General features: G+C 34.9%; 1 protein-coding gene across 2 annotated transcripts; it reads left to right on the top strand.

Annotated features, from left to right (window-relative positions):
• Positions 1 to 244: 244 nt before the first annotated feature.
• Positions 245 to 14,798, top strand: LOC306863567 (protein CIP2A homolog L-like). Of its 2 annotated transcripts, none has more exons than XM_079406984.1 (21): positions 245 to 674; positions 3,125 to 3,272; positions 3,365 to 3,477; positions 4,463 to 4,557; positions 5,405 to 5,501; positions 5,606 to 5,728; positions 5,872 to 6,017; positions 6,100 to 6,175; positions 6,342 to 6,569; positions 8,697 to 8,856; positions 9,056 to 9,197; positions 9,415 to 9,514; positions 9,614 to 9,732; positions 10,677 to 10,866; positions 11,048 to 11,122; positions 11,207 to 11,317; positions 12,206 to 12,402; positions 12,493 to 12,606; positions 12,876 to 12,958; positions 13,079 to 13,197; positions 13,367 to 14,798. In XM_079406984.1, exons 1-21 carry the CDS (start codon positions 573 to 575, stop codon positions 13,517 to 13,519), a joined length of 2,691 nt encoding a protein of 896 aa, XP_079263110.1. In that variant the 5' UTR covers positions 245 to 572; the 3' UTR covers positions 13,520 to 14,798. The 2 variants fall into 2 exon arrangements, with proteins under 2 accessions (XP_079263110.1, XP_079263111.1); XM_079406985.1 differs by having other exon boundaries at positions 261 to 674; positions 11,054 to 11,122.

The following is a 14,798-nucleotide window of genomic DNA, read 5'->3' on the forward strand; positions in this document are numbered from 1 at the left end:
CGTCAGGGCGTCGTCGAATTCTGACTCATTCTTCATAGAAAGGGGGTTTAACTTTTTCTTAAGAAGATTAAACAAAAAAAAAAAACATGAACACAAAACGAACAAACAACTCTATGATTCAATAAATAAGTGTTTTGGTGCATCGTAGAAATGTTTTGCCCTATATTTGAAACGTAAATATTTAGATATATTTGTAAATGTTTCTATTATCCCCCTTCCCTTTTGGATAATGAACTCTTCCGGCGATTCGAAGTGTTAGCGGGAGGAAGTTGCTGTTGAAGCGGACAGGGAGGACTTAATATAGGCTTTTGAGTAAATACAACATAAAATAGCATACTAATAAATATTATTGTTAAAATAGACTCCGTGCTCGATGAAAACGTTGTACGGGAGAGAATACGATATATCTATTATTTAATCTCAGTAACAGTGTCTATTATCAACTAACGTTAGCATAGCCTGCTGTATGTTTACAAATCCTACCGCGAACTGTTTAAGTTAACTTAGATAGTTTCCTCATATCAGTTAATATTTTTAGTTCAAGCCGGCGTTGACCGTCCTTGGGTGTAAAGATGGATGTATCGACCTGTTTGAAGTCTCTTCTGTTGGCCATTCGCCAGTACAGAAATAACAGAAGCGCTTTAAATGCATCACAGCTGCAGAAACACATTGAAGTGAGTGAAAACATTTATCTGTGGGGTTATTGAAAGCAATCAGTTTTATTTGTGTGATCTATCCAATCATTTAACGTTAGTCACCTTCAAGTTGTTCCAAAGTCCAAAACGTCTTTTTAATTCTTATGTGAAACACAAAAGAGATGCTAGGGAATGACAGTGAACTTCATTTCTTCCTTTACATAACTTACAATGAAAGTGAATGGTGACTGAGGCTGTCATTCATCTCCTTTAATATTTAGGAAGAAAAAAAAGCTATTTCTTAAATATTCAACATCATTTTTCTAGTTATATATAAAAAAAAAAAGTTTTTTAATCTTTTGGATTCTACAGACCCCCAAAGGTCTGAAGGACCTTCATCCTAAAATTTAAAAAGCAGCTACAAATTATTTTATTTGTCAAAGACCCAAAATTGATATTATAAATATGTTTAAAAAATATTAGTGAATGTTTGTTAATGTCGTTTCTGTTGTTACATATTTTTTTCCAGCACACTATAGTACTGTAATGTTTTATTTTATTAATTTGCTTAGTATACACATATATATATATATATATATATATATATATATATATAAAACAATAGAAACTGTCAAATGATTAATCACATCCAAAATAAAGGTTTTTGTTTATGTAATATACACTGAACAAAATTATAAATGCAGCACTTTTGTTTTTGCCCCCATTTTTCATGAGCTGAACTCAAAGATCTAAGACTTTTTCTATGTACACAAAAGGCCTAGTTCTCTCAAAACAAAATCACAAATCTGTCTATATCTGTGGTAGTGAGCACTTCTCCTTTGCCGAGATAATCCATTCACCTCACAGGTGTGGTATATCAAGATGCTGATTAGACAGCATGATTATTGCACAGGTGTGCCTTCGGCTGGCCACAATAAAAGGCCACACTAAAATGTGCAGTTTTACTGCATTGTGGGGTCCGGGGGGGGGGGGGGGGGTCCGAAAACCAGTCAGTATTGTGACCACCATTTTCCTCACGCAGTGCAACACATCTCCTTCGCATAGAGTTGATCAGGTTGTCCACTCCTCTATCTATGTCTAAATAAAAAGACATAAAATAAAATTAGAATAGAGAGTGCAGAGTTAGAGGGTCAAGTAAAGATGGAACAGATGAGTTTTTAGCCGTTTCTTGAAGACGGGTAAGGATTCGGCTGCTCGGATTGAATTGGGCAGGTCATTCCACCAGATGGGAGCAATTAATGAAAAAGTCCGTGAAAGTGTTTTTGTGCGTCTTTGGGATGGCACAATAATGCGTCGTTCACTTGAAGAACGCAAGCTTCTAGAGGGCACACAAGTCTGAAGTAATGAATTTAGGTAAATGGGTGCAGAGCCAGTGGTGGTTCTGTAGGCAAACATTAATGCCTTGAATTTAATGCGAGCAGCTATTGGTAGCCAGTGCAAATTGATGAACAGAGGCGTGACGTGCGTTTTTTTCGGCTCATTAAAGATTAATCTTGCAGCGGCATTTTGGATTAATTGTAGAGGTTTGATGGAATTGGCTGGAAGACCTGCCAAGAGAGCATTGCAATAGTCAAGTCTGGACAGAACAAGAGCCTGAACAAGGAGTTGTGTTGCATGTTCCGAGAGAAAGGGCCTGATCTTCTTAATATTGTATAATGCAAATCTGCAGGACCGGGCAGTTTTAGCAATGTGGTCTGAGAAATTCAGCTTATCATCAATCACAACTCCAAGGTTTCTGGCTGTTTTTGAAGGAGTTATGGTAGATGAGCTTAACTGGAAGGTGAGATTGTGATGAAGTGATGGGTTAGCTGAAACTACAAGCAGTTCTGTCTTAGCTAGGTTGAGTTGAAGGTGATGGTCCATCATCCAGCAAGAAATGTCTGTTAGACACGCTGAGATGCGAGCAGCTATCGTCGGATCATCAGGATGTAATGAAAGGTAGTGTCATCAGCATAGCAGTGATATGAAAAGCCATGTTTCTGTATTCATATTTATTATGTATATATAAATACACATACATGCAGTATATATTTTGAAAATATTTACATGTATACATTTATATTTACATAATTTATATTATATAGAGATATCATTTGATATACAAATATAACAATTTTCTTAAATATATGCATACGTGTGTGTGTATTTATATATACATAATAAATATACACAGTATACACACATATATTATGTAAACAAAAACTTTTATTTTGAATGCGATTAAACGTGATTAATCATTTGGCAGCACTTTTGTATATTTTATATATATTTTAAAGATACTTACTTTTCTATAAATTGCTCATTGTGAATAATACAATCTTTGTTATTACTAGAAAAGACAGAAACTGAGTCATCAAACAGTCAAACCTAGTGTGGTCAAAAGTGACAAAGAATATGTAATTTTATATACGTAATTTCCTTTAGTATAGAATATGCAACATCTTAATTGCTATTTTTTAATTCCACAGGATGTTTCAGGGCTGAAATGTGGTGGAGTGCTGTTTTCAGGTCAGGTGCTGCCCAGCGAGTGTCTGAGTGGACTCATGGAAGTAGCTGGAGATCCCAACACCAGTCATGCACTGACAGGATCCATTATATCCCTGCTGGCACAGTTTGGTACTAAACCCTTTAATGTAGTTTCACAGTCAGTTTATAGTCATATCACCCATTATTTAACCATGCATGTACATTTCTTAATGGCCCAGCAGCTTCTGATGGTGAGACTAAAGAGGCACTTCATAGCAGCTACAACTTCACCGGCACTCTAGCATCCATAATCCACTGCAACAGAAGCACACCAGAAGAGCCTCTTGTGCTGCAGGTGAGAGTACTGCTGTTTTTAAGATGAAGTCTACACTTCACTTTAAACATGCTTTTTTTAAGTGGATATTTTTATAACTGGTCAAAAAAATTTTATATGTTTGATGTGACTCATACTAACATTTGTAAGAAAAAGTGAAGAGGACTTTGAAGATCTTGATGAAGAAGTTTATTGCAGCATAGCAGTGACAAAGTACATGTAGTACCTTGGGTTCAACGGAGTCAGAATGAGCCCAGAACATCATAAGTTCTAACCTTTTATACATTTCCAGTTTACTACCCTACATGTAAATGAGGTTGCTCCTTTTGTAACAGCTGTAGTCTGTATGTTAATTAAGTTCTGACACCGCTTTGTCTGAGGTGGTTCTCAGTGTCCCACACCAGCTCCTATTTTACAACTGGTCACCTTTTGCTCAGGATGTGATCATCCCAAAATACAAACAACTGTTGACTTTCTTATTCTCTATAATAATTAAGCCATTTTGGGAAATGAGCATGATCAAATATATTGTGGAGTGGAAGCTGGGTCGAGGCAGACTATAGATTCTTACACATTCAAAGTTTAAAGTAAATTGCATTTATTTTAATATATTTTAAAATGTAATGTATTCCTGTGGTGGCAAAGCAGAATTTTCAACGGCTCCAGTCTTCAGTGTCACATGATACTTATTCTGATTTGGTGCTTAAGAACTTTCTTTATTATTGATTTGGAAAACAAAACTTTTGAATGGTAGCACTGTATATGAATCACTTTATTAAAACTAAAGTTATTTAGTTTCAGTTGGAAATACATCACTATACTAATGTAAAGTCAGTAGCAACTTCTGGTTCACACAGACTTTAAATGTCGCTCCACAGATTGCACAGATGTTTTTCAAGGTGGTTTTATTTCACTACGTTTGGTTAAAGTTATTACTTAATAATAAAGATTACTTGGATGTTATCCTATGTGGTCATGTGAGTAATGTCTCTAATGCTCTCCACAGTGCCTTAATGTGCTGCAGCGACTGACTTACAGCGTGAGGACTCTGCATTGTACCTCTCACATCCATGAACTCATCAGCTTCTTAATGCAACATGTGTAAGACCCATGACATTCACTTTTCTGCTTTGTGCATAGATGTTCATTTGATGTAAATGACTTTTACGCTTTTTAACAGAGTAGTCCTGATACAATACTGTTCAAAAGTTTCAGATTTTGTAAATATATTAATATACTTTTATTCAGCGAGGGTGCATTAAATTGTTCAAAAATGACAGTAAAATCATATATCTGTTTTAAATTAATGTGGTTCTTTTGAACTTTTTATTCTTTAAAGAATGTTTCACAGTTTCCACAAAAATGGAATTTTGTAAAAACTAATTTTGTAAACAATATTACTGTTTTAAATGTATTGTTGATTAAATAAATGCAGCCTCTGTGAGCATAAAAAAATCTTTCCAAAACGTTTTACTTGTATCATGGAAAGCGTACAGAATTTTATTTTTCTGGCCAAAGTGTATAAAATATAATAAATACTAAAACCGTTCATGTTTGAGGGATGTACTAATCATCGTTCAGGGCCGTAAATGCAATCATGATACAGCCATATTGACAAGTGGTCACAAGTCTTGTGAAACTCTTTTTAGTATTTTATTAACAGGATGCAGACATGGTAGGGGTTGTGCAGTGGAAAACCACAACACTGAACTGAAAAAGTGCTTTTAAAAACAGAGGCTGGGTTTATAGCAGCCTCTAACATTTAAATGCATTAAACTCTTGCACAGAAATGGTTATGCATGCAAAAGATAACAAAATTGTGCATTTGATGCAAGTATGCTAATAAGAACATAGTTTTTATTTATTGTTAAATAAAATGAATTAGTTTTTATTTATTTATAAATAAAAACTATGCATAAAATATAATGCTTTTTATGATTGTCTTTAGCCAGTCAAGTAATGATGACATTGTAAAGGCCTGCTTGGGCCTGATGGCCAACCTCTGTCGACATGACATCTCTGTGCAGTCACACATCAAATCTCAGGTCAGAATCAGCATCATGATGAACTCTCAAAATGAACTCTTATAAGTTTTGTTAGTGAACTAACCTGCTGATGACTATTGTACCTACTCTTTTTTTTTTTTCAGAGTAATGTGAAGGCTTTCTACAGAGCCTTGATTATTTTCCTGGGTCACAACTGTCTGACTGTGGTTGTTTTTGCACTGTCCATATTATCAAGTTTGACTCTGAATGAAGAAGTTGGGCAGAAGGTAGGTTTGAGATGTAGCGCTGATGTTGGTTAGCTCATGTATCGTTCTCATCATCTTGTCTTGTGGCTGGAAACTTGTGACCCTGTACTTATTTTCCATTTGAGGTATTACTCAAGAGGCGTTTTTTTTTTTTTTTTTTTCAGCTGTTTAATGCAAAGAACATTCATCAGACATTTCAGCTGATATTTAACATCACCGTCAACGGAGATGGCACATTAACTAGGAATTATGCTGTGGACTTGTTAGTGGATCTCCTGAAAAACCCCAAAATTGCTGATTACCTGACCAAGTATGTTTATTGGGTGTCTGATGGCACTGTTTTAAATAGCTTTCAAGTACAGTCTGAACATCTTTTTTTTTTTTTCCGCTAGGTATAAACACCTCACAGTTTGTCTGTCTGAGGTTCTTGGGCTATTGCACAATAAAGATCCTTATACTGCATCAAAGGTTAAATACATCTTCTTTTTTTTCATATAATTTTAGTTTTGTCAAGTAATGAATTTTTTTAGGCAAAATGTTTAATTACAAACCTTTAAACACTTGCTTGTAGACCAAAAGGTCTTGAATTCTTTTCCAAGCTGGTGCAGATGGTCATAAGCTCTTGTCTGTGCAGGTTATGGAGTTGCTGGTTTCTCTGTGCTCAGTCCCGGTCCTGCGTAAGCTCGTCTGTGAGACAGTGCTCCGTCCTCCAGCCCCTCGACTGCAGCCTGCTACTAGAAAAGGTGTTCAGGCTCGAGGGTCTGAACCGAGTTTAGCTCTCGTCCACTGGGTTACTTCACCTCTGGATGGTCCAGAGCAGTGCTACATGCAGGCTCTGTCCTTGCTGGCTGAGCTTTTTGAAGTATGCCAGTGTTTCAATTCACTTTATTTGAATATTCCTTCTCAAAATACATATTGTTCTAAAACAGTTTTACAAAGAATAGTGCCTAACAAACATCCCACTGAATAAGCTAAATGTGAGTGTCAGGAAAAATTCCTAAGATGTTTTGTGCACAAAATAGGGATGCACCACCATTACAAATTTGGACATTTTTGAAATAGTTTTATGTCTTATTTTGTGACCAATTTTGTAGCCAATACCTATGGAAGCCCGTTTCCGCCATTGAATAAAAAATAAAACAAGGTAATTGCGACTTTTTATATAAACTGAGATATAAACTCGCAATTCTGACTTTTTTTCTCAGAATTCTGAGATATAAACTCGCAATTGCGACTTTTTATCTCGCAATTATGACTTTTTTTTCTCGCAATTGCGAGTTTATCTCACAACTGTGACTTTCTTGCACCATAGGAAACCACTCTCCGTGTACGGCTTTGCAGTGCTTTGTTCAATTTGCTATAGATTAATTATATATTGAACTAGATGAATGTTGTGTCCGAATATGTTTTTGACTTGACAGCTGTTATTAAAATAACGCTATAGAAGCTGCCTCAAACTCAGAACTATAAAGAAATGAAGAATGATGTGTCTGAAAGTTGTGCATGCCGTCACCCCTCCCACACCCTGCTCGGCGGTAATGGTACTGTCCAACCCGAGCGCAAAACACAGAAATGGAGAATAATGAGTCATTTTTATGTTTGTTCAAAAATCATATTCGGACGCAGCATTCATCTAGTTCAATATATAGTTCATCTATAACAAATTGAACAAAGCACTGCAAAGCCTTACACGGAGAGTGGTTTCCTATGGTGCGAGAAAGTCAGAGTTGTGAGATATAAACTCGCAATTGCGAGAAAAAAGTCAGAATTGCGAGAAAAAAAGTCAGAATTGCGAGTTTAATATTTCAGAATTCTGAGAAAAAAAGTCAGAATTGCGAGTTTATATCTCAGAATTCTGATAAAAAAGTCAGAATTGCGAGAAAAAAGTCAGAATTGCGAGTTTATATCTCAGAATTCTGATAAAAAAAGTCAGAATTGCGAGTTTATATCTCAGAATTCTGATAAAAAAAGTCAGAGTTGTGAGATATAAACTCGCAATTGCGAGAAAAAAGTCAGAATTGCGAGAAAAAAAGTCAGAATTGCGAGTTTAATATTTCAGAATTCTGATAAAAAAAGTCAGAATTGCGAGTTTATATCTCAGAATTCTGATAAAAAAAAGTCAGAATTGCAAGTTTATATCAGAATTGCGAGTTTATATCTCAGAATTGCGAGTTTAATATTTCAGAATTCTGAGAAAAAAAGTAAGAATTGTGAGATAAAAAGTCGCAATTATCTTGTTTTATTTTTTATTCATTGGCAGAAACGGGCTTCCATAAATACCTAATATATGATGTTAGATAGAAAAAATACAGATATAATAATAATAATGTGTTAATGTTAGATATAAGATGTTTGTGCACAAAATAGGGATGCACCGACATTACAAATCTGGACTTTAAAAAAAAAACTATTTTAAATTGTTTTATGTCTTATGACCAATTTTATATGATGTTAGATATGAAAAATACATGGATAATAAAATTCTATTATGTCTAAATAAACAGTAACAACACTAAAATTAAAACCAGTCATTTTAAAGGCATTACAATATTATAATGTACTGTATGAAAATGTATGTACATTTTGTTAAAGGTTACATTTAACTGTTATTATTGATTTTTTTTAATTATTTGTAATTAAATTATTTTATTGGTGTTTTTAAAGATTAACAAAATGAGAATTTGATGTCTTCAAATGTAATTGTTTTCTCAGGTCCATTAAATAATATTACCGGATACAACTGTTGATTTTAATAATATATGACTAAATACTGAAATGTATTTTATCTATTGATATATTGAAAAAAGTATTTTTTTTAACAGTTGGAGCTTTATTGTAGCGTTACCATTTTTCTATTCAGTTCTTTTAATTTCTATAATATTTTTCTGTGATGAATTAGGAATCCATGCCGGATGCAAATATTTGGTTCATGTCATGTTAGTGACATTCTGCCCTATTAATCTGTAAATTTGTGCTTGTGTTCTCCCAGGAGGCGATCGATTCCTCTCTGTGCAGCTTAGCTCAGTCGTTTGTAGAGCTTCTCCTGCAGGAGGTGTTGGTTTTGCTGCAGTCTCCAGACTCCACTGAAGGAGACCAGCTGCTAAAGAAACACTGTCTGCGTGCAGGCCATGTGGTTGACTTTCTGCTAGATATCCTTATTAGGCACAAAAAAAATCACACTTTAACACACCTCACAGGACGAGCTGTCTGTTTGATGGGCTAGTGTTAGTAGCCAATAGGTATAAGCAAATATCAGATAATTAATTAGCCTGGCTTATGAATTGACCAGTAATGTATTGTGATTGTCTGATTCTACTGTAATAGTATAGATATCCTTGACTCTTTTACTGCTTTGCGGCGATGATGCTCTGAGATTGCTGGTGTCCCAGCGGCTCAGTCCTGAAGTGTGTGTCTCACAGGTGGAGCTTCTGCTGTCCTACAGTCAGGACCTCTCTGGGTCCACCTGTACTACCTCCAACTACCAGCTCAGGTAATGAAACGTTTTGGAAGTAATATTGTTTGTCAGAAAGTATTGACACAGTACCATTCAATCAAAATACAGTACAACAATAATATTGTAAAATATTATTACAAATTAAAATAACTTTTCTATTTTAAAATCTACTTTATCAATGTGATGGGAAAGCTTTCACACGATCTTTCAGAAATTGCCCTTCAAAAAAAAAAGTTGTCTTGTGCATCTCTAGTCAGGTGTGCTCTAAAGTGATACTGAAGACTCTAGAACTGATGAGCCAGCTTAGACAGCAGATGCCAGACATGGAGACGTCCTTCTACAGGATCTTACAGGTACAACACGTACGCTGCACTTCCTCGCTGCCCTTTCTGTTAACTCTGTATCAGATATTTATAACTTTCCCTTGATATGATCTTTTCCATTGCATTCAGGACCAGCGCATGGTAACGCCTCTCTCATTAGCTATGACCTCGAACTGCAGAGAGCATGTGCAGGTTGCCCTTCGCATACTTTTTGAAGCAGGCCCACTCCCCGATTTCCCCTCCGTCATGTGAGTCAACAGAACACACAGCCACAGTGTGAACGTTTACTCTAAGGTGTCAAAACTTTCACTATGACAGTCCAGGCGGTTGTATATGAAGTACAAAATATTGTGACTGTCAGCTTAATGACTGAGTGAAATAATATAAAAATTAGATATAAATTTTAAATTGTTTTCATTTTAATTTGTGGTGCTTGCTAAGGCATTACTGTTGCTCATACGTAGAATTAGAAATTTGAATGAACTGGTTATCCAAAGTATTAACATTTTATGCATATCTAAGCATTTTATATCATGATTTGAAATGATAAAATCTGCAGAAAATTCCAATAATGTTTTTAGCCTGAACATTTAATCAGCAAGCAAGTCCTCTTTAAATGCAGAAGTGTTCCTTAACTACCAAACTGTGCACTACTGTTCAAAAGCGGGGAGTTGGCAAGATTATTTTAAAAGTTTTGAATGCGTTTCACCGAGGCTGCATTTATTTGGTCAAAAATACAGTAAAACAGTAATATTTTGAAATATAATTATATAGTATTAAATATTGTGGTATAACTGGGTTTTTTATTTTTATTTGAATGCTTTTTAATATATTCCTCTCATGGCAAAGCTGGATTTTCAGCACCATTACTACAGTGTAACATGATCCTTCAGAAATCATTCTAATATGCTGATTTGCTGCTCAAGAAAACTTTCTTAGTATGATCAATGTTGAAAACAGTTGTGCTGCTTAATATTTTTGTAGAAACTTTGTGTTTTTAAATAAAAAGTTCAAAAGAACAGCATTTATTTGAAATAAACATTTTGTAACATTGTAAATGTCTTTACTGTCACTTTTGATCAATTTAATGCACCCTTGCTAAACCCCAATATTAGTGCCTACATTTATTTAGAAATAAATATTGGCATTAAATCCTGGAAAGTAAATGTTTCTCTGTCACTTTTGTTTTAAGTCTGGGGGACAGTATTGCTGCCAATAATGCATACCGTCAGAAGGACAGTGAGCTGTCGATCCGGAGCAGTCCTTCTAGTGAAGATGTGTCTTTTGTGGGGAAGAGTTTTCCCATGATGCATGCCGAACCTTCTGGTTCTGCTTGCCAAAGTATCGACAGCCTCATCGAGAAGCTTCAGAATGGAGTGGAGGTATTGTGTTTGTCTGGGCATGAGAAGCTGAATCTGACTCATTAGTTCTATGACCACAGCGTCTGCAGACATTCCGTCGTGGGTTTAATTGCATGCCGTTCCGTACTGACAATAGAAACGTGCCCACAAGTGGATGACATGCTTGTTTTGTTGTTTTATTTCTAATGTTGTACTGTTGCAGTTACAGGAGAAGGTTAAAGATGTACACATGTCAGAGATCATTGATGTGTATGAGCAGAAGCTTTCAGCACTAGCGGTGAGTGACCAGTTTAGGTTATATTATAGCTTGTATATGTAACATATGCAGACTTTGTATTTATATGTGCTTTTGTATATTTAGTGTAAAGAGAGCCGTCTGCAGGACCTTTTGGAGGCCAAAGCACTTGCGTTGTCACAGGCGGATCGACTGATCTCTCAATACCGCTGTCAGAGAGCTCAGGCGGAAGCTGAGGTTACACACAATTTTTTTTTCTTTTTTTCTTTCTACAATGAAAGCTTTTATGCATATGTGTTTTTTTGAGTTGATATATATATATATATATATATATATATATATATATATATATATATATATATATATATATATATATATATATATATAATGCATGTATATGTATATATATATATATATGTATGTATGTATGTGTATATATATATATATATATATATATATATATATATATATATATATATATATATATGTATATGTATGAGTTGAGATATATATAAGAAAAAGAAAACAAAAATAACATAATTTACTTCTCCCCCAAGTTACGTCTTTCACCATTTTGGAGAGTACCTAAGAACGTATGTGACCTAATCAGCGTTGTTTACGTTCGGAAGGAAAACGCGCGCTTGAATGTGATCTGCGTATTAAGCGTTGTTTACACTTAGGGGAAAGCATGTGTATGTGTTGTGATACTCTAAAATGGCGGACGACGTAACTCGGGGGAGAAGAATGGTTGAGAGTATTATTTTTGTTTTGTTAATATAAAATATAAATATATGAAAGTATATGCATGTAAATATTATATTACTATATATACATAATAAATATACATCGTACACACAGTGCATATATTATGTAAACAAAAACTTTTATTTTGGATGCGATTAATCATTTGACAGCACTAATATATATCAAAATAAGTCTCTTATGCTCACCAAAACTGCATTTTTGATAAAAAATACAGTAAAATGGCAATATTGTGAAACAATGAAATTTACATTTAAAGGAACTGGTTAATATTTGCACTATGATAGACTTTTTTTAATGTGCATATGAGCACATTTTTTATTTGTAAAACTTATTGCTGTTTTCAATATTTCTCCTTTCTAGGCACGTAAATTGGCATCTCTACTCAAAGACACGGAGCGGAAGAAAGAGGATCTGCAGACGGAGTTGAATGATCATCTGTTGGAGGTCGAGAGACTGAAATCTGACAGCCAGCAGCTCCTGGAACACAACGGCCGTCTGCAGGCAGTCGCTGACCAGCATCAGGAGCTAAAGGGTACCTACAACCAGCTGCTCAGTAGGTCAGTGTTCCTCTCTCACGCACACTCAGGAATGGATCCGTCAAATGTTTTATTACAGATAAGCAACCTCTTATTTATTTATTTTTTTAGGTATGACAAAAGTGAAGGGATGCTGAAGGAACTGCAGGCTGCCCATATCTCACTTACCCAGCAGGCCGAGGGGCTGAGAAAGACCAATGAGGGATTAAAACTCCAACAGGAGAGGTCAGTGTTTGAAAGGGTGGATCAGGCGTTTTTGACTTATAGGGTGGCATGAAGCATAACCCAATTCTAATAATTATATTCTTCATGCCACCATTGACTGATTCAATTATAATACAATAATAATAATAGTAATTATTTATTGAAGTTGAACTGTGCTTCATGCCACCCTTGTATGGGTCAATAATAATAATATATTATTATTATTATAATTATTTATTTTTAATGGAAAATTAATTCAGTGACCTTTCATTTTTTATTTATCTGCTCAGGACTCTTGCAGAGATGGCAGAAAAAGAACAGCAGATAAAGGTCCTAAAAACAGATGTGCTGGAGAAAGAGAGAAAAATAACAGGTGAGAAAAAAGCCGTGGAATTAATTTTACATAGGTTTTATGCTCTCTGCTGTTTCAGTCATACACACTTATGCATTTGGTGTAAAGTGTACTATAAAGCCTCTTTCTGTTTTGTTCCAGGTCTTGAGAATGATCTGAGGAGACAAGAAGAGCAGATCCATGAGATGGAGGAGAATATTTCCATGCTCAGGAAAGAGCTTACTAAGACAGAGCAAGCCCGGAAGGACACCAGCATCAAGGTGCAGTCAACATTCACTCAAACTTATCAATCAATCTCAAATCATAGTGTGCCATGATTAAACAAAAAGTCATAATTTAGCTTTTAACTATTTTATAACTGTTATTTCAGTGGTCAGGTAGGCTTAATAATGTTTCAGTGTGTTTTCTGTTGTTGTACTCATTTGGCAGGCTTCCTCTCTGGAGCTGCAGAAATCCCAGCTGGAGGCCAAGGTGGAGAAGATGGAGGGAGAGCTGAGCAAACACACACAAATGATCGCCATGATACACAGTCTCAGCAGCGGCAAACTCAAGGGCGACATCACCGCCAACCTCTCTCTGTGACACGTACATATTCATGCATACACCATCAAGTCATGAAATACTTCACTTGCTTCATGAAATGAAAATAACTTATTTTATCTGTGTGTTTTGTCACTTTTAATATGTATACTTTGTATGTTTTCTTACATTCATGTTCTTATGTATATAAGTGAATTAATAAATGTCTGTAGTATGAGGGGCCGTACAAGCCATAATTCATTCTGGTGCTCTCACACACACATTCTCCTTTCGCATACATATATTTTTACTTTCACACACTTACATTCTCCTTTCACATTCATATATTTAACTCTCATATTCATATATCTTACGCACACGTTTATACATTTTGCTCTTATGCAAATGTATTCAAAGTATACATTTAATATTATAAAAAATAAATGTGACTAAGTAGAAAATGCATGCATGTCTAAAGAAAATATGTATATGTAAGAGAAGAATATATGTATGTGTGTAAACGGAAGGAGTATGATGGAAACGGAAGGCAGGTTAGGCGCAGCCTCAGTGATAAAATACTGTACCAGAGAACAAATTCATTGTTTGAGATGCTCGAAATGGAAGAAAGCCATAAATATTGAATTGGAATGGGGGTTATTATGAATGCATTTCTGAGGAGAACTGTCTTCAGAAAAGTTTTTATGGCATTTTCTTTTCCTCTTACCTCTGTAAAATACATACAGTATTAAATGAGTGTTTATAAGCGCAGAGCTGTGCACAGCAGTGGAAACGCTATATTGCTGTTCTATAAGCGCCACCTGCTGCCAGAAAGTGAATTTGTCTTTTCATCAGAACCAGAAAGAGCTTTATTGTTAATAGTTTAATGGATTTAAACATCATTGAATAACGCTTGAAAATGAAACATCGGCGCCCTCTGCTGGAATTTGTTATAATACATAATGTACTTAAATTGGAATATTCATATTATATATAGGCAATTAGGCAGATTACATTTTGCATTTTAACAGTTTTGTTCAATAAAACCATGTAATTACTTGGATTTGATACTTTATTTGAACCAATTATGATTGGCTCATCGTTAGTTTATATACAAATATAGTCATATTAAAGCCTCTTTTTCACTTAGGTTTATTTTTATTACTAAAAATGATCAGATTACTCAATTGTCAAAATAATCAGTAGATTTCTTGATTACCAAAATAACTGTTAGTTATGGCCCTAGATCAGTTAAAGCATTTCAAAATACAACTGCATTGTTTTGTGATTAAAAGACAAATGTTTTTAAAAATAGTATTAAAATATTCACTCATTCTAGTGAACC

The sequence above is a fragment of the Barbus barbus genome, assembly GCF_936440315.1.
Source record: "Barbus barbus genome assembly, chromosome: 44".
Taxonomy (NCBI): Eukaryota; Metazoa; Chordata; class Actinopteri; order Cypriniformes; family Cyprinidae; genus Barbus; species Barbus barbus.

What these genes read in the sequence shown, in the direction of transcription:
- LOC306863567 (XM_079406984.1), top strand. Translation starts at nt 573, where the DNA reads ATGGATGTATCGACCTGTTTGAAGTCTCTTCTGTTGGCCATTCGCCAG. An exon ending in AAGAGCCTCTTGTGCTGCAG is followed by an intron (nt 3,478 to 4,462) that starts GTGAGAGTACTG and finishes TGCTCTCCACAG; the next exon opens with TGCCTTAATGTGCTGCAGCG. An exon ending in AGAAGCTTTCAGCACTAGCG is followed by an intron (nt 11,123 to 11,206) that starts GTGAGTGACCAG and finishes TTGTATATTTAG; the next exon opens with TGTAAAGAGAGCCGTCTGCA.